This window comes from Brassica rapa, chromosome A06, assembly GCF_000309985.2.
Source record: "Brassica rapa cultivar Chiifu-401-42 chromosome A06, CAAS_Brap_v3.01, whole genome shotgun sequence".
Taxonomy (NCBI): domain Eukaryota; kingdom Viridiplantae; phylum Streptophyta; class Magnoliopsida; order Brassicales; family Brassicaceae; genus Brassica; species Brassica rapa.
The window spans coordinates 22,094,282-22,118,748 of record NC_024800.2 but is presented as its reverse complement, the minus strand read 5'-3'; the positions used below and the strand labels follow the sequence as shown (position 1 = coordinate 22,118,748).

Below are 24,467 nucleotides of genomic sequence, written 5' to 3'. Positions count from 1 at the left end.
AAACAAAAGTTAGTTAGATCAGAAAATAGAATCAAGAAGTATTCTAAATTACTTTTTTAAAGTAATTAACTAGAACATTCCAATCAAGTGGACTTTTAGTTTTCTTAAATTTACGATCTACAATACTTATTCACTATAGTAAATAATAAAACTCGAACTCAGTTCTTGTTAACACATGCATAATTATGAATAACAAAATAAGTAGTGATGCATGCTTAAATTCTCCATGCATTTACATTTGGAAATGTATTATGCATCACCACCACCATTTGGATGATCAGAGGCGCGAGGACAATCCACTATACGTTGTTTCTCTTTATTGTTGCCGAGTGACACAAAATCCACGTGATAAAGAACAAGCACCATCATCAAAACGCTCAAGAACACGAGGATGGGACCAAAGATCCATAACATCAGAGAAAACCCTGCGTAGAACAACCTGTTGCCTACCGTGCTGAGGAAGAAACCCTTATCGAACAACTCGCAGACATACTCAGACGTGAGGAACAAGTCACCAGAGGGATTAGTGTATAAGTTAGGGACGTTAACGAGCATGGCGACTTGGTTGAGGAAGCGGATGGAGAGAGAATGAGAGAAGAAAGAAAAGATGAAGATTGTGAGAATCGTCAGGTATTTGATGGCTATGGCGATATCTCCATGAGCACCGAAAACGGCGTCGTTTAGAGGCTTCTTGATACTGTAAGTGCTGCTTATGACTGCGGCTAAACCGGCGCAGAGGAGGATGCAGGTCGTAGCCATCAGTGTAGCTCCCATTACTACGTTACGGAGTGTTTGCACCGTCAATATGTTCATCTTCTGATTCTCCTGCGAAAATTATACAACAATAAATATAGCTTTTAATTAATTACAAACTTTTTTTACAATTTTTTTGTGCAGAAATCACAACTAGTTTCATACCAAGTGGTCTATTTCTCATACCATGATCTAATTAGTCAGATGATAATCACGATATTGCCATAATATTTGAATTAAAGTTGTATATCTTTGGGTAAGACAACCATGGAGATTTTTTTCACTTTTTTTTTGCAGTCGACCAAGTTTAGTGATCCTTCATATTATCAGTTACATTTTGTAAATTTTAATTTTAATTTCTTAAGATGATATTTACATTCTTAAGAAAAAACACACTATGGAGATGAATGTAAGAACCTTGATCATAGAGGAAATCCAGATCCGGCGGCCGCGAGAGTTAATGCCGAGGACGGTGGAGAAGGGATGGGTTCGAACCATGAAGGACAAGTAGATGTGGTAACAAAGCATCATCACAAGAGCTAATGGCACAAGAATCACGTCTAAGTACCATTTCCTCCATTCCATTTTGCTATCTCTCTCTTTGTTTCTTCAACCTCGTCGACGAGTTTAATGATTTCGTTTATCTTTTCTTTTGTCTCCATATATAGTGCACGTAAATGAAAAATAAATAAAACTGTTTATTCCTCCCTCGCTATATTACATAATTATACATTTGTATTAAAAACAAATATGGAAACAAAATGCTTAATCTAGAGTTTGATCCCATGGCAAAAAAATATAGAAGCAAATTCAGTTGATATTCCGTCTACATCTTAACTTGGTAGCATTGACATCATTGGGAAGTGATACATCATGTGAAAACGTGAGGTAGAATTGAATCCTTCTTCTAGAAATTTAAGAGAGGTTCGCTCAAAACCGTTTTCAGTATCTATGAAAATTTAAACATACGGTAAATACTAGTTAAACGGGGAATACATTGAATCGCGAAACGTACAGGCGTTAACGCGCTTTACCAAAATTATTTCTTGATATCGGTTACTACAGAACCAATAAGCTAATGACGATTTTCGACATAATTAATTTTTCGCAAATTACAAAAACCATAAAAACCATGCACGCAATACCAGCAAGTTTTCGTCATAATTAATTTACACCGGTCAAGTATGAATTGTTAATGACGATTTTTTCCCCTTTCCTCGTAATTAGATGTTGGTTCACGTGATTATAAAATTATTAATATTCGAAAATTATATACACATACTCCTAATTATTAAAAGGGTGAAAAAATTAAATTAATATAAATAGACGTTCTATTACAAGAGTCCTATTATGTGAATACTGGAACCTATAGAAAAGTGACAAGACCATGCACAAGGTGTAATACCATCAAGTTGCTTCAGGGAATCTATAAACTCTTAGCTAGGGAGGGGTTCATAAATTAGTAAGCTAATTTTGTTTCCCTGTTTAATAAGCTAAGTTAGTTAACGGAACAGAAAATATGTATGATGAAGCTACGCGTCTTATTATGGAGAACATTAATTTTGGGAAGGCGACATGCAATACGCACGCATCTTTTATTTTTAGTCACCTAGATCGTGTGTGCACATAAATTATTGAGTACTTACGCAACTTCAAATTCGTCTAATTCTCTATGGTGCATGTGATGAATGTTATTGATATATACCATTTTCACGCTTACGTGATTTTTAAAGAAAAATATGGCATAAATTAATGAAACATCATACTAAATCAGTATTAGCGTTTTATAACCAGTATGTGAAAAATCTATCCAGTTACGTATTTATACTTATAGATTATCCAACTATTTAGTCAAAAAGCTTATCCGACGATTTCAATGTTCTACTATTTAATAGTCAATAATCATCCCATATGACTTGGTGTCTACAATCTTTATAATATTTGATTGCTAGCTTCTACGTATATATAATTTTTTTTATATGATTTGTTGTTGTTATACTCATTTCAATATTATAGTCTTCCACATCTTGTACTTGAAAAACAGAAAAGCTGGTATAAATCTTAACATTTACACTAAAAAAAATAATATATATATTATAGTCTATAGATGACCAGAATATATTGCAAAATGAGTTTTCTGCAAGCTTAGCATTATGAGTCATAGGTCTAGTCATGAGACTCATGGCTAAATAGTTCGGTAAAATTGATTGCGTGCATTTAAAAGGTGGTACAGTCTAGCTAATTTTTTTTGTTTGCTAGGACATACTAGCTAGCCTTAGAGCATCTCCAAAAGACACTCTATAACTTCAAATATGAAAGTTTTTGCTCTCCAAAAAAGAACTTCAAAACTTCAAATTTGAAGTTTTGAGAAGTGAAACTCTATATTTGAAGTTTCACTACTCAAAACTTCAAATTTGAAGTTTCATATTTTTATTTGCATTTTAGTCCCTACAATTACACATCACATTTATGATTCATAAATATTTTCTTGTTTATTTTTTTAATCCTTATAAAAATTATATCTCATAAACATTTTAAGTTTTGTTTACACATAAAATTAAATAAAACTTTAAAATAAGATTTAAAATATTTAAAAATAGATTTAGATAACAAAAATACACAAAAGAAACTTAACAAACAAACTTTTTAAAAATTACATGAAGACATAACTATTACATAGATTTTAATATTACAGCAACACTAATAGTCAGGTAAGTTTGATTCGGAACCTTCAAAATTTTCAAATATTGTCCAACTTTTTTTGTGTAACTGAAGATGGTTGTTGTTGTTCTTGATGATGATGTCTTTTCGTATAATTTTTTCTTGTTCATATTGAATATATTCACGAGTATTAATATCATCAATAAAATTTAGTCTTTTAGTAATATTTTATGTTTCTCTTTTACTTTCTTGTTCTGATCTTATGTATTTAAAAGTATTAATATCACCCGATTTCAATAATTGTTATCTCTAATATACACATTAAAAATGAGGAGAACCATTTTTACTTCGAAATGCACTAGTAGATCATATATGCATTACGAAAATCACTTTATGGAATAATATGGTATTTTGCTTGAAGTTTAATACTATAAATTAAGTTAATTATTTAAAAAATTATATTTTAATATAATATTTTATTAATTATTATTGTTGTAATATGTTTATATATGTGCTAGTTATTTACAATTTTTTTAGAAATTCAAATTAGTTATGATAAATATAAGGACCATATTATAAAATACAAATAGTTTTGAAGTTGAGTTTGAAGTTTTACTTTTGGAGAAAAACACCTTTAAACTTCAAATATAGAGTTTTAGAAACTTCAAAATAGAGTTCATTTTTGGAGATGCTCTTAGAGCATCCCATTAGTGAACTCCCTCTTGAAGTTCAAGTTTATAATTTTTTATTATTAATTTTTTTGTTTAATTTTTTTTAAAAAAATCGAACCAATCGCGGGCTGCCACGTGTTATGGGATCCGCGAAACAGTGATGAACTCGTCAGACACAGGTTCACTAGGAAAAGCTGGAGAGATGCAGGTTCTATCACTGTACATTATTTTAATATATTTTTTTTGGGAATCTTTGTGAACCCCTTATAAATTTAGTAATAGGGATGCTCTTAGATCATAATAGCACGTCAAGTTTTCTATAACTGATTTACCAAACTATGTATTGTGTGAGTGACATTGTTGAGAACGTAAGAAAACTGGCTTCATAGCTAAGATCAGGTTAATTATATTAGAAAATACTCATAGAATATCTCATCAATAAAAAATAGAATTAAATTGAAAAAGAAAGAAAAATGGAAATTTCAAATAAAATACTTTGAAAACTTCTTAAGAAACTTTCATCACATATATTTGCTTGTGATCGGTTTTATATTTAAATGTCAACTTTATTATATAACTAAATTCTATGAAAATGTCATTATTATTTGGAAAATAGCATGTCAAAGTCTTGCATTAAACTAACTTACGTGTACAATACATGAGTGATACTGTTTTTTTTAATACTACATGAGTGATACTGTTGAAAACTACAATTTCTTTACAATTTATTTTGAGATGCTTTAACAATATATATATGTAAAACATAACAAAAAAAAGGGTAATACATCAGATTAATGTAATTATGTAAAGCTTATATATCTAAAATAATTATCCGAATTTTTGCTAATCCAGGTTGGAAATCTAACTTTGGGTATTTTGGAACTCTTAAGAAATATATTTTTGAATAATTTGAGTATATTTATTTTTATAGTTTTAAGAATAAACAAAAACAGCAGGTAATTCCAATATTATTCTTTTGGCGGATTAGCTGAAAATAAATAAATCGTTCAAAATCTATAGTTTAGTTTAACATATACAATGCATCTTTGACAGCCGACAATTAGTAAAATTAGTAAGCATCAGGAACACAATGTAAAATATAAGCCCGATTAGGCCCACAAAAGGCCCAAAATCTCAATAATACTCTTTCTCCCTATTTACTTTAACCAGCCCATATAAATGCTCAAAACGCGCTTCCTTGGTGATCGCTGTGTGTTTAGACGTCGTAGCTGCGGTGACCACTGCGGCGTCGGTTTAGTGCAACCAACATCGGTTAGGTTTGGTCTGGTTCGGCGTCGAGAGGACACAACCGACTGAAAAAAATTCGGCTTGTTAGAGAAGCAAAAAGACACCGCCTTTCCCGTCTCGAGGCGGAGGAAAAACCCTACGATCTCTCCTCGACCACCGTCTGAGTATTAATTAGAAGATTCGATATCTCGATTCGAATAATGAAATAGAGGTTTCTTGAAAGATGTTCGAAGGGCTTGTGCAAAAGCTTTTGTTGGGGTACTTAGGTCGCTACATCAAAGACATTCAGAGAGAGCAGCTCAAGATCACTGTTTGGAATGGTATTCACTCTTCTTCTGTTTGGAATGATCTCTTTATTGAATGATTTACCTACAATTTGTGCTTGTAATCTGCTGCAGAGGAAGTCTTGTTGGAGAACGTGGAGCTGATTCTTGAAGCGTTTGACTATTTGCAGCTGCCTATTGCTCTTAAGCAAGGTTTGTGACATTAATGGTTTTTTTTTGTAACAAAGGATGATGCTTTTAATTTTAATTCTTTATTGTTCTTTTCAGGACGTGTTGGGAAATTGAGTATTAAGATTCCATGGAAGAAGATTGGCTGGGAGCCTATCATCATTAAACTTGAAGATGTCTTTATAAGCGCAACACAACGCAGTGATCAAGAGGTGATTTTTTTTTTTAATTTGGTATACAAGACAAGTGTTTGCACTTACTTAACCTTGTTCATGGTTATTGCAGTGGAGTTCAGATGTGGTTGAGAAAAGAGAGTTTGCTGGCAAGAAAGCTAAGCTTGCTGCTGCAGAACTGGCGAAATTGTCCAAGCGTGTCTTTGGTGAGCAATTTACTTCCTCTTCTACTAAAATATTTTGTCTGTAGAGATTGCTCTGCTCCTATGTTAGACTTGGCCAACCCCTTCAATTTTTTTTTATCTTTTCCAGACAGTCCAGCAGGGAATTATGTTACGTCATATATTGCAGCTAAGGTGAGTCAGGTGAACCGTTAAATTTAGGCATCTTAAAATGTTCATGTTATGTTCGGTCTGATGATGTGTTTTAATTTTTGAGCAAGTGTTGATCTTCCTGCTTGTGGATGAGTTTGTCGCTCCTGTCTTTGCGTCTTTCTACTGTCTTAACTTTCCTTCTTTGTTGGCTTAGGTTCTTGATAGTATTCAACTGTCCATCAAAAACTTTCACATCGTGTACTCTGATGCACAATATGAATCGGTAAGTCTCCTGCTTCTTCAGCTTTATTGGTTTACTAGAATATAGGCTTGTAATTTCAGTATTCTCCATATACATCGGTAATGTGATGTAGTCTTGGTTCATCCGTGAGAGCATAGTTATTTATCTTGTGGGATACAAATTTAGATAGCGTCAAGTTTATCATCTGGATGATGCTAATTTACTTTCAGTCTTTCTTGCGATTCACTAAAGTTACAACTTGAATCATTGTCTGGGTTGTCTACTCTCCCACTTTCATATGTTTGACTGTAAACTGCTGTCTGCAGGAACAAGTTGTATTAGGATTGCGGTTTTCAAGTTTGACAGTTTCGAAGCAAAACCCCATTGGGTAATTTCTTGATAAACCTTCTATGGCACTTAGTAAAATGTATTACACTTCGTGGTTGATTCCTTGTCCATTTGATTTGGTAAGGGATGTGTCTTAAATTAAATTTTTGAGACAGCAAAGACCATATCCCACTATTCGCAACTGGAATCTTTACTTACTATATTTTCTTCTTTAATACCTATTTCTTCCTTAAACTAATAATTTTGTGGCATAGTCAAGATCTGTAGTTGATATATGCGCACCCTGATATATCTTGACATGGCGTCTATGTTGAATATCAGAAAACCCGTTGGTAGGATGAGAGGGGGGCAAGTGAATAAACGTGTGGAGGTTGAAGCTTTGGAAATTTATTGCGACAAGTATGAAGGAGACATGGACTTTCTAAGTGTTGATAAAAAAGGAGATTTTGACAAGTGGTGCCAAGCGAAAGTGCTAAGCGATGAATTTGGTTATTTATTGAAGCCAGTCCATGTTTGTGTAACACTATCGGTAATGGAGCTAAAATAGTGTCATTAGTTTTCTGTGTGTTTAACATCTGTCGTTTTCATCAAAGCTTTGTTGCTGCTCCAGGGCGTTGCATGCTTGCTCTAGCTAATTCCTTTTGTGATAAACTAAGGGCATAGTTCCAGGCTGAACTTTTTTATTTATTCGAGTAGTGCAGTTTTGATGACATCCATATCTATCAGTGTTACCAGTAATTATGTGCATTGCGTTTCTGCCAGTTTTATAATTGTTCACTGTCAGCTCCGTATAGATATTATATGTAGTGGAACTATCTGATTAAAGATAGAATATGTATACAGAACAGGCATTGATGTCTACGCGTCAGCTATTACTTGTGCATTTGTGTTCTGTGTGTAAATATGCATTTTGTCTTTTGCCTGATGCATTTCTTTGTATAGGTCAATCGATCTGGAGAGCTTTATGATGATCTACCTCAGTATTCTATCAGCGCTAAGTTGACTGATGTGGTTAGTTCTCAGAAATTCCTGTACTGGGTTATGAGCTAAGATACTCATTCTAACTTCCACTTATGCATTGCAGGCCATGACTCTGAATGAATTTCAGTTGCAGCAGATTCTTATACTGTTAGATTACTTACAAACCAGCCAATTGCGTGAGAGGTAACCTTTCATTTGGGTAGTGATCATTCCCCTACGTTATTATTCGGAGACTTAGCTCTATTATCTGGCACTATGTGACGCTTAGAACTATTGATTAAAGAATAATTTAATGGTTAGGTATGGGCGGTATCGCCCCTGCTCCAGTTCCTTATCGAGGAAACCACCAGAGTGGCAGAGACTCTGGTGGCGTTATGCCCAAAAATCAATTATATCTGAAGTACGGAAGAAACTTTGGAAAACTTCATGGAGATTTCTTGGACAGCGAATGTAAGTACTATCTTGACATCTCTTCATGTATACTTTCTAGACATCTTTTTAGATCTTAAGTTAGATGATGGGTAATCACATATCAGTTTCAGTTTCATGGCATAAGTAGAAAAATAATACTGTGATGTATTCAAGCAATCTGCTTAATTTTCAGACTTTTGTTTCGTGAAAAAATACAGGACAATGCGAAGGAGGTATATAAACTATTACAAGATAAAGCTGGATTTCCTTCGCAAAGAACAGGCAAGTATTCTTCGCAAAGGACAGGCAAGTATTTTCTTTTCCTCATCTGATTAGATGTATCTAGCTTTTTCATTATGTTGCTTCTTGTCCTTCTACTTGCTTAACTGCATGAGACTGCCTAACTTAGCCTGTTGAATTCAACATAGAGCGTAGAAAGCCTCATTATCTTTTACATGCTTTAACAAAAATAGGAAGCATAGGTAGTTTGTCACCTCGATTTGTTTTGTTCTTTAATGTACTTCAACATGTATATGGATGGGTAGTGGTTGGTTGAGAAGCACATTGCACATGATATAAGTTCATTGGGAAACATATTATGAGGTGGTTCATCATTTTGCTCTGTTGGTAAGGAGAAGATAATATAGAAGAATATTTGATAAAGACTTAACATTTGTCTGAAAATCTTTTATCGTAAGCACGTGCATCCGTACAAATGGTTTAATCGTTCCATTTCATAGGTAGCTTAAGCAGTGTTGGGGAACTTTTATACTTGCTGGTGTGTTGGAATCAGATGTAGAAATTGCAGAGACTAGGTCTAAGCCTTTGGCTGCATCATACATTTTTAAAAAGAATGAAATTGAAGAAATATTTTGTTTTCTTCTAACATCTATTTTTTTTTCTTTTTTTTTTTGGTCAAACATCTATTTTTTTTTTCTATAAGAGCTTATCATCAAGGGAAATGTAGTTGTTCAGAAATTGCTGCCTGAAAAAATACATAGTTCTCTTTCCTAAACTTTTTGGTGCCTTAGTCCGCATCACATGTTGCCACGGTGCTTTGCGCTATACATAATGTGTAGCCTTTTTAACTTGAAGATGAGTTGATGTGATGCCTGTTTTTCTTGCCAAATTGCTTGTCTTCTAATATGGGTGTCCTTTATGCGTCTGGTTGCAGTCAATCGATGAGGAAATTCTTTTGGGGCTGGAAGAAATGGAGAAGAAGTCTGACATTGATGATATCTTAAGTTATCGGTCTGCAGCAGAAGGTGAGATGCAGGTACGGTAATTTAGGTTGTTGTTGTAGCATTTTATTAAAGAGATGCCAAAGGTTGTTCAGATATCTATCCCCTAGCACTGGCATTTCCTCATCTTCCTTTGGGCTTTGAATCCTATTATGCAGAAAGCTTGTTCAGAATTGGCTGTAAACATGGGAGAAGTTGGTGCCACTGGCACTGAAAAGGAACAGAGTGTCTCTGAAAAGGAACAGAGTGATGATCCTACATCGAATCAGTCGCGTGGGTGGTTGAATTGGTTGTCACGGGGAATGCTCGGTGCCGGAGGCACAGAGGATTCTAGTCAGTTTTCTGGTGTTGTTTCTGATGAAATTGTCAAGGTATCCCGTACCATTATATACCAATGGAGCTTCAAAACTCTGCGGGACATCATAGTAACTCTTCATTTACTGCAGGATATACACGAGGCAACAAAGTTTGACCCTCTTTCTTCATCTCCTAGAATTATAAGTGCAACTGGTCAGATCTGTACGTGCTTCATTAGACTCGACGTGCAAAAAGTTTCTGCTATTTTGCAGCATATAAATGGGTAAGTTACAACTTCTCAATTGCTTCGTCATGATCTCTGATTTAATGGTTCTTCTTTTCATTTGTTCTTTGTCTTATTTAAATTACACAGTCAAGCTATAACAGAGTTGGACATTTTGGGGGTGATTGTTGAATGCAAGTCTTGGAAAGAATCTACAGCCATCAATGTTTCTGTTATCTCTGGAAGGCTGGTCTATCCTCAAAATGGGAAAGAAATTCTAACCATGAAAGAGGTTTGTGTCTCAATATGCTGTTACTAATACTAATGCTTAACTATTACTAATATCGGAGATCATGAACATATTAGACTAATGCTTACTTAATAAGGTGATATGAACCATCTAGTTGTAACATATGTTCTTTCGTCTCCATTATTGAAATCTATTTTAGGGCTTTTAACGTTGTTTTCAGTAAACATATTGAATTAGAATGTTTCATGTCTCAGAGTGATGAACTGGAAATGAAACCGTCGTATGGAGTGCGGCTAGATTTGTCTCAAGATCATGATGTTGCATTGTCAGTAAAGGTGAACTAACTGTACATTTGTGGACAAACCCATTGCTTTCTCCAGTCGAGGTCTTTCTTCCGTAGGATTGACTTAATTATAGCTTTTCTCCCTTTTGTTTCTGTAGGTCACCCTTCAACCACTTGAAGCCGCTTACGATGTAGATTTCTTTCTATCTGTCAGCAAATTTTTCGCTGGTTCAAGAGCCTTCAAACTTCAGCATGAAAGAGTGAGCTCTTATTTCACTAAATCTCCTACATGTTCGTAATGTTTAATGTTTGTCCTGAAAACAAATGAAGTTCTCGACAAACAACAGTTAAGGAAGTATGGTTAAGTGTAAATATAATGTCAGTTTGTGTCCGTGATTTGAATACCGTAGTAATCAAAAGTCTGAAAGTTGATTCTGCTAACTGTGCTGGACATGTGAATGCTATAGATAAATTTTATGAACTGACCAAGCAATTTAATGAAATGATTTGTGGCTATTTTCTATTGTAAATGATTTCCTCTTGTGACATTATAAATGGTTTCACGAGTTATTTGGTGAAAGATGCCTCACATGGAAAACATATAACATTCTCCTATGTCGCTCAGGTTCTATCATCACTCAATGGCCTTGAAAATGAAACGCGATTGGCGGCTAAAACTGAGTAAGTTTTTTCCTCTGTGGAAACGTAGGTGTAGATTCATATCCTCATTGATTATGGTGCTTATTTGTGCTATGTTTCATAGATACCTCTTATCAAGCCGAAATAAAGTGAAATGGGACTTGGACATAAAAGATCTTACCATATGTTTCCCTGGACGATTGGTTGAATCAGAAAGCTATAATCTGGTATTTCGCATATATAGTCATTTGGTTCCTTGGTTTTTATTATTTTTATCATTCTAAGTATTTATTCTATCGTCTGCGCATTCCGTTGTACAGGTTCTGGTATTGGAATCTCTGTCTATCACATCCAGTAGCACAGATTTTCTTAACCCAAGTCCAAGAATGCAGCCAGGTATAGGGGATGGTTTACAAAGTTCCATTGTAGCCTTGGATGTTTTTCAAGTCAAAGATTTCTATGACCATTTTGAGATCAACATCTGTGACCTTGAGGTATGATATGTATATATATTTTTGTTTTGGAGTTGTATAAGTAATCATAGATGTTCTTACAACTGCATCTTGTGCAGATGAGACTGACGAAGATTCAATCTTTACAAGAACTTCCCCTTGTGGAGAAAACATCGTTACTTATAAAGTTAGCGTCTTGTTTAATTCCGGAAGAGTCAGTATTGAACCAATTGGAGGTAATTAAAATTTAATTTCAGTTTCTAAGGTGGCTGTGTACTTTTGTAGAGGCGTCAAAAGTGGAGACCACATTTTGGAATTGATTATTTTGCCGTTTCATTCATTTCAGATTGAAGCTACTCTGTCTACGATCAATGTACATTTTTCTCCGTCAGTATTTGAAGGAGTCATGTCTGTGATTGAATATCTTGATATTCAGGATCGCGGAGCTCAAGATGTTCCGCCTTACCCCGTTTCCATCTTTCGGTTCACCATCAATACCAACTTGGCACTTTTCAGGTTGCACGTCAATCTTGAAAATGAAGGAGTAAATAGCACAATGCTTATTCTTTCTTTACAACACCTTGATCTCTGGTAGGTATTTAATGCTTTTTACAGTATCACTGGCATATTAATCTCCAGCTATTAAGAAAGCATGAATGCAGTGTTTTTGTGTTGTTGTATATCTGTTGTCTGCTTGTTTTTGCCAAGCAGTTGAATATCTTCTCATGCTTCTTATTATACACAAAGTTGGTCTTATGATAACTGTATATCTAGTCTTTTCCTCTCGGTTTTCAGTTGTTAAATATTGTAGAACCTTGGGTTCCTGACAAATTCTCTTGTACAATCGTAATTTTCAGGTATTCACTTACTAAATTTGAAGAGTGGTCGGTCCGTATAAAAGCATTGGAACTGATAGCTCGTTCCTCTAGAGATGCAGCTCATAGTCATATCTTATGTTCATCAGGGGATGTACTCGAGTCGTTCTTTCCCGGCGGACAGGAGATGGATGCTCAAAGTAGCGGTCAAACCAACATTACTGATAACGGCACAACTCCTGAAGCTGTTCTCAGCTTAATTTGCAAGGTCTCCCGAAGTAAAAATTCTGTTTCTCACAAGTATACAATCAATTGGACGGGCGCTGAACTCCATTGCTACCCATACATATTTGGTTTGCTGACAAGTTTTTTGGACAAGATAACTTCCTATAAGATCTCTTCTGCGGATACGTATCCATCTAGCCTTCCTGCAGACACAAATACTCCAACAGAAATTCCTCGGCTTGGGTTTGAACGGTTTGGATTCTCAAACTTCATTGAAAATAGATCTTGTGGCTCCATTCCTCTGGACAAATATCCATTTATGACCATTTACAATTCTGGTTCTCTTGGTACCCTAGATAGTTCTCTTTGTTATTCTTCTTCTGACTGGAGGAAGTCATTTAAGCTAAAGAATAAAAAGGATGGGACAGACATAGGTCTGAACTGCGAATGTGAGAGCTGTACTTTGCAACAAAACTGTGATTGTCCTCTAAATGAGCTTTCGTTCTCCAGAGGTCTTAGCCAGACCAGTCTCTTTATAGTTGATGTGCATGTCTCCAACACCAATGTGCATTTCCATGATTCTTCGAGTGTTTTTGGGACTATTATACTGCCAGTATCCAGATACGTGCTTACCATTTCAGACGATTGTTTTGATTTGGTTGCCACTGCCGAAGACTTGATGCTGGAGTCATCATTGTTCACCAACTATTTTGGCGGATTTCTTTGGAGAGCTTCATTAACAGATGTCTCGCCGGTCTTGAACCTACGTGTAAGGAAGAGGAATTTGGAGTCTTCTGGTTCTGAGCTTGAAGTGAGTATTGGTATTCAACACACATGCTGCATTTTGCCACCGGAATATCTGGCCATTATAATTGGATACTTCACGCTTCCTGATTGGACTTCAAAGTCAGGCCTCCAGTCATTGCCACAAGCTACTGAGTGCACTAAGGCTCATTCTGAGCTTGCCATTACTTATAAAATTGAGATTCTGGACTCCACTGTGATTCTTCCTGTAGAAAATGACGACTGCCGGCAACTGAAAGTTGATTTACAAGAGTTATATATGAGCTTTATTCTAGAGTGTGCTTTGAGCAATGTGGTGCAGCACATACCGGAGGAATGTGTTATTCCACGTAATCAAGTAGCAGGGCGAACCGATTGTATAAACATATTTGGGCGGGACTTGTCGCTATCATTGCTTCTTTCGGAGAATGGCATATCAACATTCAAGAAGGATTCCGTGTGCAGAAGTATCACTCTGGCTGCCAGATTTATTGCTGACGCATGGATTAGATTACCTTGTGATCACGATTCATTATCAGATATGGCATGTGTTATGTCAAGGGTTGAAGTTTGTGAAATCGTTGCAGATGGTAGGTGGTGTTGCCCATCATGTTAACTTTTACTCTTCGTCTCTTCCTAGAGTGATAACGTATTTTCAAGTGATGCATAAATAATAATTTTTTTTTTGCAGATTCAGATTCCTTGGATGGGTTTAAGGCATTTCTTGATGTGGTTGATCAGCTTTCTTTAGTTGGTGAGGAATCAAATCTTTTCGTGTCTGATGTTCCCCAGTTTCTTGATACGAAGATGCGTCTAAAGCAGGAGCCGGCAGTTGCACCCCTTGAATCCCTCGCTAACTTTCTAAACTTCAGATTTTTTGTCAATCTTTTGATGATAAAACTGCATCGGAAAGATCTTGGAACACTGCTGTCCCAACCGGTGCTCCAGGCTGATTTGAAATTTGTTTGCTCTGGGGACCTTGAAAATAATTTTCCTACGAGCTTGGATGTTCAATGTTTCGAAATTGGGCTTTATTCATTGCTGAGCTCAGTCATGTTAGCTAGATGCACCGATGCAAATGGGGGTCCTTCAGCGCTTAAAGTCAGATTTATGGCAGAGGTCGAAAATGAATATAAACTCTGTTTTTCTATCCCATCCCTGGACATCTGGTTACACTCTTCTGATTGGATTGAAGTTATTGAGCTTCTTACATCTTTTTCCCAGAAACTGGAAGACAGTAACTTAGATATGCATGATTCGATTGAAGGGGTAAGGAATGCTTGTGACAATACAGATGGGGTTTTGAGCGTGCAATCTGGGGTATCAGAGAACCCTTGTGAGGTTATGGCATTTGCTGCAAGATCAGAGATTATTGGCGTCACGATTTATTTTCCTCTCTGCATAAGCGACACAGAATTTCCAGGGTTCATGGCAGCTGACATTCACGAGAGATCTGAGGAAGAGCATATCAAAACCTTAAAAGGGAGATACTGTAAATATGTCTCTGTCACTGCACTTAGTAGGAGCGGTGAACTCTCTATTCTTGGGAGAGATGTTAAACTGAGCAATAAGATTGAAAAGCTCAATGGTATTCTTGCAATATCCGGGATTGATACTGTCAGGTCTTGCTCTCTATTTGGGGCGTCACAACTACTTGTAGAAACTAGTATTCAGATGGATAAGAAGAAAATCATGAGCATAGATGTTGGGGTACTGTCTGACAATGTAGAGATGCATGCATCTCATCAAGTATTATCTTTCTGGAACGGAGTTACATTTGATGCACCTGAGACGCCATCTTCACCAAGTTTTCAAGGAATCATAAGTATGAAATTCCAGATAAGAGAAGCGTCTCTTCTTTTATCAGATGGAAGGGTACGCTTGTGGTTTATATTCTGATACTTTTCTGTCAATATTATTTAACTTGGCCTATGTATATGTCATTGTTACTGTGTTGCCAACTCTTTGTGCCATAATCCATGTCCTTGTTCGTCCTCACATGTTCGTTTTGTTTACTTGATTTCTGCATGCTGATTTAATGTTTTATGTACACACTGCATAACTGATCTCAGTTCATCAAGTGCTGCGTTTGCATATTATTTGTTCATGCCTTTTACTGTATGTGCTTGTTCTTCGTGATCAATTAATGTCTGCTTATGAACCTGATGGTACTTTTTCGCTGATGAGAAACTTAGTTTGATGAGTGTTGCAAATTCATCTGGGATCCGCTTTCTAAAGCATGTTTTTTTCTCCATGATTGTCTGTGAGCTCACCAGCTATAGCTATTGCACTGTTTATGCAATACTTCAGCTACTTCTGCTAACACTTCTCTTGTGTCTTGACTTTCATGCAGTGGGGATGTAGCGGTCGGCTTCTTGAAGTTATTGTGAGAAACTTTCTCCTGCAAGCTAATCTTACCGAAAATAATGTGGAGAGTTTGATTTCATGTGACCTTGAAGTGAATTATAATAATATGCACAAGGTATGAGGCAGAAACAGAATCCTCCTGTCCTTTGTATTTTTGTTTTGGTAGTATGCTGATAAGCACCCTTGAATTTATGCTGAAGGTATTGTGGGAGCCTTTTATTGAGCCCTGGAATTTTGATATTAAATTATCCAGAAAATTCGAGGCAAATGCTTTGCTGAACAACGCTGGACTTACTGAAGTAATTGTTGCATCATCAAATCAGCTCAATGTGAACTTAACGGAATCTCTTTTTGAGGTAAGATGAGTTATAGTTTGTTGCCCGTTAACTTTTTGTGTAGTAATTCTCCAGATATGTTCATTTTTTTCCTTTTTCGTTGAAGTGCATTTTCAGGATAACTGAGATGTTGAACACTTTGGAATTGATGGAAACAGATGATGTTCCTGACGATAAGAGGTTGTCAGTTCACTGCACCGAGAGTACCAATACAGAACGATATTCTCCCTATGTACTTCAAAATTTAACTTCTCTTCCTTTGGGGTTCGAAGTTTTCCAAGGACGTAATTCACATTTGCTCAATATGTCAGCTCCGGTGGCTCAGAATATTGTGCAACCCGGTTCCTCTGTTCCCATATATCTCGATAATAGTGACACACTACTTATCCCTGATAGACGTCGAAGTCATTTTGGTTGTTTTAGCTGCGAATCTGGTGATGCCACACACCATTATATGAAGGTCCAACTTGATGGAACATCTTTTGCTTCTCCTCCTCATTCAATGGATCGAATTGGCCTTTCCTATTTTGAGGTTGATTTTTCCAAAACATCCAAGTCTAGTAATAATGTTGGGAAAGCAAGTAAATCTGGTTCTGGAAACAGCTTTGTTGTTCCTGTTGTGTTTGAGGTTTCATTGCATCAGCAGAGCAAGTTGATACGAGTATACTCAACAGTACGTATGACTTCATTACAATTGATATGCTTAATTTTTCTTATAAATGTTGATTCTGTGTATGATCTTTCCCTTTTTCAGGTAATAATTTTGAACTCCACCTCCATGCCTTTGGAACTTCGCTTTGATATTCCATTTGGCGTCTCTCCGAAGGTTATTGAATTTTAATATGCTAATTTGTTCTATACGTGCCAGACTTTTGTTTGAAATGGGATCATGTCCAGCTGAAGGGTTCATAATATTTATATGTCCATGCTTGTTATCATAAATTCAGTCGGCTAGAGTCGTAGTGTTTAGATTTATCTCATTTCTTTTCTTGCATTAAGGGTTGTTAAGTAAATAAGCTAAGGGAATAAGAGGGCATAGGAGAATTGATTTGGGATTTGCTTGAACGGCAATGCTGTTGGACAAGTCAACAAGGATCTAGGTTCCTTGTTAAAGAGCTATCTCTGTTTCTGTTTTTCAGTTCTATTTCTCTAAAACCTTGTGTCATTCTATTTCAGATTCTCGATCCAATCTTTCCTGGTCAAGAATTTCCACTGCCTCTACACTTGGCTAAATCTGGTCGTCTGCGGTGGCGTCCCCTGGGAGATTCTTTTTTGTGGAGTGAAGCTCATAGCATCTCTAAAGTTCTTTCTCAAGATAGCAGGATAGGATTTCGCCGATCATTTGCCTGTTATCCATGTCACCCTAGCCATGAACCATTTCGGTGTTGCATATCTGTTGAGAGTTCTAGCCTGCCAGCATCATTTGGCCGGGAGTTGCACGATATTGACCAATCAAGGGAGCAATTCATTCATCAAGTGACTTTAAGTACTCCATTTGTTGTGAGCAGCTGTCTTCCAGAACCAATATCACTTTCTATAGAAAGTGGTGGCATCACCCAGACTGCATCCCTTTCTGAGGTTTGCGAGATATTTCCATACAATTTCCTTCTGAAAATAGAGTTGAATTGTGTCTTTGTATTGTTATTGTGGTATTTTTTATGTGACGAGAAAATGTATCTTTTTAGGGGGAGACTCCGTTCTATCATATTGATCCTTCACATGACCTGGTCCTTGAGTTCAAATTAAATGGCTCTAGATCATCATCTTTAAAGTTTCCACGCTCAGAAACTTTTAGCACGTTGGCTAAGTTCAGTGGAGGGAAGTTCTCTCAGACTGAAACTCTTTGCTTTGATTCATACCCCGATGGTGGTAAGGTTTATTATTTTATATTTTAGAGTTGGCTATTCATTTTGAGCCATTTTTGATAAAAATATTTTTTGTCTTATAGGCTCCGTTTATGTATCTTGTGAGAAAACAATGGATGTAACATGTGGGGCACGGGAAGTATTCATCTTTGTCCCATTTCTATTGTATAACTGCACTGGGACTCCTCTGATTGTTTCGGACTGCACCAATGAAGCCAAAGCTTACAGCGTAATTCCATCCTGCTACAACCTTGTTGAGCAACATTTTGTTCAGAGTCAAAAAGTTGGTCTTGGCATTTTGACTTCTGATAAAGATTTGCTAGATAAATTTCCAAATGCGGATTCCCCTTCTAGTCCTTCTTCATCGGAGTGCAGCAATACTACATCCAGTATTGAGAGATTTCTGGATAGACATGCGACTCCATCGACTCGGCAAGTCCCTTTAGCATATCCAAAAGACTCGGCAACTGTTCGCAAGCGAAGTCTTTCTTCAAAAAGTCTAAGGGAGGTGTGCTTCCAAGGTAATGAGCCTGGCAAAGTAAAGGCATGCATTTATTCACCGTGCCCTATTTCCAGAGCCAGTGACAGCAGTATCCGTGTCAAAAAGGACCTGCCAGGGTCAGATAATTCAGATAGCCCACACTCTCTGTGGTCTGCTCCATTTCCTCTTGTTCCACCTGGTGGTTCAACAAATATAGTTGTCCCACAACCACATCCTGGTGAATCATCTTTGTTATCTGTTACGTGTTCTATTCTTGGTGGTGCATTGGCAGGGAGAACGCAAGCAATTACTTTCCAACCACGGTAAAAGATAGTTCCACCAAATTTTCTATATTCTCCTGTATTATTTTCCTTACGTATCCATGAAAAATATTCCCATGTTGCAGATACATCATCTGTAACTCATGCAGCCGGAACTTGTGCTACAAGCAGAAGGGGACCAATTTAGTTTCTCAATTGGCTGTTGGACAGCATTCTCAGCTTCAGTGGGCAGATACTACAAGGTTAGTTTTTTACTTATTTAAAACAACATTATTTCTGGTATTAAGGAGTGGTTTTCTTGATATCTGTGCATTCAATTTTCCATTTGTCATCTTATATAAAAGTAGTTCAAGGATTTCTCATATTGCGCTTCTTATTGATGTAGCTGTTTATGCTTGAATTCTGGTTGATTTTCTTTGGGTTATAATTTTATTTTTATGCCTGCTTTCCTGTTAACTTGGCTGGAAATGGAACTCATTTGAAAATGTTGTTACTTTTTATACCTGTACAGTCAAAAGATTTTTACATGTACGCCACTTACTTTTCTATATGAACAGGGAATTACTAGTTTCAATCCGTCTAAATGAGCCTGGATGGCAATGGTCAGGCGGCTTCTTGCCAGATCATTTAGGTGATACTCAACTGAAGATTTGGAACTATGTTAATAAAGCTTTCAACATGGTGCGGGTGGAAGTTCAGAATGCCAATATGTCAAGCGGAGATGAAAAGCTTCTAGGGAGTGTCCATGGAAATGTCGGGACAAACTTTATTCTATTATCAGATGATGACATGGGCTATATGCCTTACAGGATTGATAATTTCTCGAATGAGGTCAGTTATGCTATAATTGATGGTTATACAAATCCAGCTAAATAGCTTTGGTAATTACTCTATAGTTCACAGTTAGTTGTACTTGATTTCTTATGGTATCTACTGTGTGAGTTATGCTAGTAGTTATGTCTTTACTGGAGCATGTAAATTTGGGACCCAAGTGAAATTGTTGGTAAAAATAGAAATATTAGGAAACAGGAAAGTAATATAGGGGCACTAGAAAACTCGCTTCTGAATGACTTAAGTATAATATCATATTGATTTTGAAACCCTTGGTTACTCGTACAAGGAACTGAATTTTGCTTTATTTTTCTGTGATGGTAGAGGCTGAGGGTTTATCAACAAAAATGTGAAACTTTTGATACCATAGTTCATCCTTACACGTCTTGCCCATATGCTTGGGATGAACCGTGTTACCCTCATCGTTTGACCATTGAGGTATGGTGATACATCTCCGCTTCTAACAATTCAGCCATTCGTGACCTGTTGACGTTTCTCTTTTTTCGTTGTCTTTTTTTCTTTCTCTCACGTGTTTCCTCTTATTGACGAATATAGGTGCCTGGAGATCGTGTTATAGGCTCTTATGCATTTGAGATAACTAGACAACCTATTACAGTGCACTTGCGCTCCACCCCTGAGGTATATATCACAAACCGCTTAGTCATTTTCTATTTCTGGCATAGAAAAGGATCTTCAGCATGCTTTTTTGAGCACCAGTTATGAGCAGAAAAAATCTAGCCTATCCCTCATTAGTGAAAATTGGGAAAAAATTCGCATGAAATTTGTCTAGAGTCAGATTTTAGACAAATAAATGAGTGATGGCTCTGAAGTTACAATGACAAGTTAATAGCTTGAAAATAAAACCATATAACAGAATTAAACTTCGTCCTTCTTTTCACACCTAGTTAACTGTTTCATTTGACGTGCTTCAGAAACCTGAAAGGACATTGCTGCTATCTATCTGTGCTGAAGGAGCTACAAAGGTACACTTTTTTTCTGATGCCAATGTCTCTATTTAACCAACTCTCTGAGGACGCAGATGTCTTTTCTGTATATTGTTAATGCAACTTGTCCATTTTCGTCTGTTTTAGGTTTTCAGAATTGTAGATTCAGGCCATCACACCATGAAAGATATAAAGGAAACGTTTAACTCTAAATTCCATGAGAAGGGAAAGCAAAAGCTTCAAACGGATAATATCATCCGTTACACTGAGAAGTTCTTGCTTGTCCTGCCAAGCATTGGTATTTCTTTGGTTAATTCTCATCCACAGGTAACCATCCCCGGAAAATATAAAGCTAAGCACCTGTATATTACATCATAAGACTCTTATAACACTCCATAATGCTTCCTCACAGGAACTGGTTTACGCTTGTGCGTCAAATGTTGTGTTTGATCTGAGTCAAAGTGTAGATCAGCAGAAGCTTTCCTTTCATATCTCTTCATTACAGATAGACAACCCACTTCACAATTCTTCGTATCCTGTCATATTGTCATTCAATGATGACCACAGAAGCATTCCTATCGATTGGGGTATTAAGGATAAAGCAAGATTTTTTGAATCTGTTGAGCAACTTAGGAGTAATACCCGTGATGTTGTACTCTACATTGGCTTAGCAAAGTGGCGGAAGAAAGATGTTTCATTAGTTTCTTTCGAGTACATAAATATAAGGTATGATTAATGGTATAATTTTCTTTCGTAACCACAGACATCATTGTATTATATACATTTTGGTTAACAAATCTCCGTTTCTCTTTAAACAAATGCAGGATTGGTGAATTTGGACTTGAGCTCGAGCTACAAACACTACTATCCTTGTTGGAGTTCGTAAAAGCAGTGCTTCCTAATTCTCAGGCTAGGCTCTTGCCTCTCTCAGATCCAACAGTACATCCTCTGATTTATGACACTGGTTCCAAAGAAATAAGTTTGGACGATGCTCCACCACATGCAAGAAACATTCCTGTATTTAACAAAAGCCAGAGAAGCACTGTATCTCTACCTATAGTGGTTCCGATAGGAGCTCCTTGGCAGCATATTCACTTGTTGGCTCGAAGACACAGGAAACTTTATGTTGAAACATTCGACTTAACTCCTATTAAGTTTACATTAAGGTGAGCTAGAAATTGTTCTGTCAAGAGATATATACTTTTTGTATCCTATCTACATGTAGATTCACATGGGTCCTCTCTGTATTGACAGCTTCTGCAGTGCTCCCTGGATGCTTAGGAATGGCATTCTTACTTCAGGGGAGTCCCTTATCCATGTATGTACCTTCACTATTCTTGAAGCATCCATTAGATATATTGCATAAATATGATACTGCTTACATTCAATGAATAAATTATTTGTTACGTTAGGTTTTTAAGTTTGATAGACTTTTCTTTCACGCTGGGACCTGATAGGCTATAAATAGTGGGAATGAAGAACATACTATTGGTCTTTGAATTAATTCTCTAGTTAAGAGCTTTTATGGCTTTGAGAGAGGTTAGGGACTTGAAAACAAACCTTTTGTAGTTTCTCCTCCTCTCCTTGGATCTGGTTAAATATAATAAAATGTTAAATCATTATTGCATTTTAGAATGCCCTGCTATAATTCTTGATTAAATTATGTTGTGTTTAATGCCTAACTGAATCATTATGATCCGATTCCAGAGAGGTCTTATGGCTCTTGCCGATGTCGAGGGTGCTCGAATACATCTCAAGCAATTGACAATTGCTCATCACATGACTAGTTGGGAATCATTTCAGGAGATCCTTGTTGGGCACTATACCCGTCAAATTCTTCATGAGATGTACAAGGTAAGAACTGGGAAACACCAGTTTCGTTTGCTGTTCTATTTATTGAGTTGCTGTAGCTTGTAGCAGTCATAGTATTCACTTATTAACGCAGGTGTTTGGCTCTGCTGGCGTTATTGGTAATCCCATGGGGTTTGCGAGGAATGTTGCGGTTGGAATCAAAGATTTCCTGTCTGCTCCCAGCAGGAGTGTCTCAAAAGTGATAATTCTTTTCATGTTACTTAAACGTTTTTCCTTTAATGTGTCTTGTTTTGTTACTTCTGGCGTATATTCTAAACTAGTTTACTTGAACAGAGCCCCGCAGGAATTATTCAAGGAATGGCTCATGGAACAACGAGTCTCTTGAGTAGCACTGTTTATGCTTTAAGTGACGCTGCCACTCAATTTAGTAAAGCTGCACACAAGGTACCACGCATTTGTTTTCTCAAAATCTATATTGCAGTCGCAACCTTTAAGCAAAACTCACAGAATTTTTAATTTGTTGCAGGGTATTGTTGCATTTACCTTCAGTGAACATGACGTTGCAAGGATGGAAAAGCAGCAATTGGGCGAAGGATCACGTAGCAAAGGAGTTATAGGTGAAGTGTTTGAGGTATATCTCATTTACCCTTTGATCTTGCATAAAGAATTAAGCATGCTTGTAGTGGCTTTTAAAAAGCAGCCGAACTGTTTCTTTCAATTTCTTTTGATAACAATTTGTTATCGATGAGATGAAAATCATCGTTGGTTTGAACTGTACTTAAAGAGAGTCCATCACAATGTTCATAACAGGGACTCACTGGTCTCCTTCAATCACCTATAAGAGGAGCTGAGAAATATGGTCTTCCAGGGGTCATATCAGGTACTACTTCAGCGAGCACCATCACCAAAGTCATTTTGTGTTTAGCTAAGTAATTTCATGCATGTTAATTGTGGGTGACTCTAAATGGTTCAGGAATGGCTTTGGGGATTACTGGAGTTGTGGCCAGACCAGCGGCTAGTATCCTTGAGGTAACTGGAAAAACCGCACAGAGTATCAGAAACCGAAGCCGGATTCATAACATAAGATTCCAAAGGCATAGGCTTCGCCTTCCCAGGCCTCTGAGCAGAGAACAACCTCTAAGGCCTTACTCATGGGAAGAAGCGGTCGGGACAGCAGTACTTACGGAGTTTGGAGATGCCCTGAAGTTCAAAGGCGAGACGCTGGTCAAATGCAAAGCACTCAAGCAAGAAGGAGCTTTCGTTGTAATCACAGGGAGACTGGTATTGGTTCTAAGCAGCCCCAGCTTGGTAGATTTTGGCAAACCGGGATTCCTCGGAGTTCCAATAGATTTGGTGTGGAATATCGAAAGAGAGATCGGTTTGGAGAGCGTGATACACACAGACTGCAGCGGCGGAGTTGTCCGCATCATAGGAAGCAATTCAGATGGTGTATGGAACTGGAGACAGAACCAGCAAAAGAAGAGTAGTCCGAGCAGGAAACGATGGAACGATGCTTCAGCTCAGCCGCTTCTCCAGACCAACTTAGAGTTTACATCCGAGGAAGAAGCAGAAGAGTTGCTGAGTGTGTTGTTATCCACTATTGAAACTGGGAAAAGCAGGAGCTGGCATAGTCAGTTTGTTTTAAGTAGAAGCAACATTAGTTAAACCAGAAGTTGCTTAACCGAGTGAATAGAATACAGAACTTGGACACTGTACATGAGAGAGGTTTTGTAAAACTATAAGCAACGGTCTTTAGGTCTAACTCGCTGCAGCTGTGTTTTGGGCCTTTTGGCTATAAATGCACCATTTTTAGTTGTGGGTGTGAATTTCAATATTTTTGAAAATTTCGTTGTGTTGCTAACTGCTTTGTTATTTTTTAAGACAATATTTTCATTGTTAAATGCAAAAACTAATAATAAAATATTATAGAGATTATCTCATAGAATTATGTTATATTTTAAATCAGTCTAAATTTAAAATGAATTTATGATTAAGTTAACAAGCTGATAAAATTAATAAATTCATTATTTATTTGGGTTGATTTGAAATATAATATAACTAAGTGTTTGGTTCATACATGCATACATAAT

General features: G+C 36.8%; 2 protein-coding genes across 3 annotated transcripts; one reads left to right on the top strand and one right to left on the bottom strand.

The window, feature by feature from the left end:
• Positions 1 to 39: 39 nt before the first annotated feature.
• LOC103874344 lies at positions 40 to 2,775 on the bottom strand. The gene is made up of 2 exons (XM_009152754.3): positions 1,171 to 2,775; positions 40 to 825 (listed from the first exon to the last, which is right to left on the bottom strand). The coding sequence occupies exons 1-2, from the start codon at positions 1,336 to 1,338 to the stop codon at positions 250 to 252; spliced, it is 744 nt and encodes a 247-aa protein (XP_009151002.1). The 5' UTR covers positions 1,339 to 2,775; the 3' UTR covers positions 40 to 249.
• A 1,425-nt stretch (positions 2,776 to 4,200) lies between these two features.
• LOC103874343 lies at positions 4,201 to 24,312 on the top strand. 2 transcript variants are annotated; one of them, XM_009152750.3, is made up of 47 exons: positions 4,201 to 5,653; positions 5,732 to 5,809; positions 5,885 to 5,997; positions 6,071 to 6,164; positions 6,271 to 6,323; positions 6,487 to 6,555; positions 6,840 to 6,901; positions 7,183 to 7,390; positions 7,804 to 7,872; positions 7,946 to 8,025; positions 8,143 to 8,292; positions 8,472 to 8,559; positions 9,428 to 9,529; positions 9,653 to 9,865; positions 9,941 to 10,074; positions 10,165 to 10,306; positions 10,519 to 10,599; positions 10,706 to 10,807; positions 11,173 to 11,228; positions 11,311 to 11,413; positions 11,507 to 11,680; positions 11,758 to 11,874; positions 11,985 to 12,229; positions 12,496 to 14,051; positions 14,153 to 15,336; positions 15,815 to 15,943; positions 16,029 to 16,184; positions 16,270 to 16,836; positions 16,918 to 16,989; positions 17,340 to 17,741; positions 17,849 to 18,032; positions 18,112 to 18,832; positions 18,916 to 19,032; positions 19,348 to 19,621; positions 19,946 to 20,059; positions 20,177 to 20,260; positions 20,554 to 20,604; positions 20,713 to 20,892; positions 20,978 to 21,291; positions 21,390 to 21,731; positions 21,820 to 21,883; positions 22,273 to 22,419; positions 22,511 to 22,615; positions 22,711 to 22,821; positions 22,904 to 23,008; positions 23,188 to 23,257; positions 23,351 to 24,042. In XM_009152750.3, the coding sequence occupies exons 1-47, from the start codon at positions 5,557 to 5,559 to the stop codon at positions 24,040 to 24,042; spliced, it is 10,371 nt and encodes a 3,456-aa protein (XP_009150998.1). In that variant the 5' UTR covers positions 4,201 to 5,556. The 2 variants fall into 2 exon arrangements, with proteins under 2 accessions (XP_009150998.1, XP_018515378.1); XM_018659862.2 differs by having other exon boundaries at positions 4,202 to 5,653; positions 6,271 to 6,314; positions 8,472 to 8,535; positions 23,351 to 24,312.
• Positions 24,313 to 24,467: the final 155 nt, after the last annotated feature.

Excerpts from the sequence above, each read along its gene's own strand:
- LOC103874344 (XM_009152754.3), bottom strand. The coding sequence starts at position 1,338 with ATGGAATGGAGGAAATGGTACTTAGACGTGATTCTTGTGCCATTAGCT. Across the intron at positions 826-1,170 it reads GGATTTCCTCTATGATCAAG|GAGAATCAGAAGATGAACAT; the intron begins GTTCTTACATTC and ends TAATTTTCGCAG.
- LOC103874343 (XM_009152750.3), top strand. The coding sequence starts at position 5,557 with ATGTTCGAAGGGCTTGTGCAAAAGCTTTTGTTGGGGTACTTAGGTCGC. Across the intron at positions 6,902-7,182 it reads TCGAAGCAAAACCCCATTGG|AAAACCCGTTGGTAGGATGA; the intron begins GTAATTTCTTGA and ends GTTGAATATCAG. Across the intron at positions 11,875-11,984 it reads CAGTATTGAACCAATTGGAG|ATTGAAGCTACTCTGTCTAC; the intron begins GTAATTAAAATT and ends CATTCATTTCAG.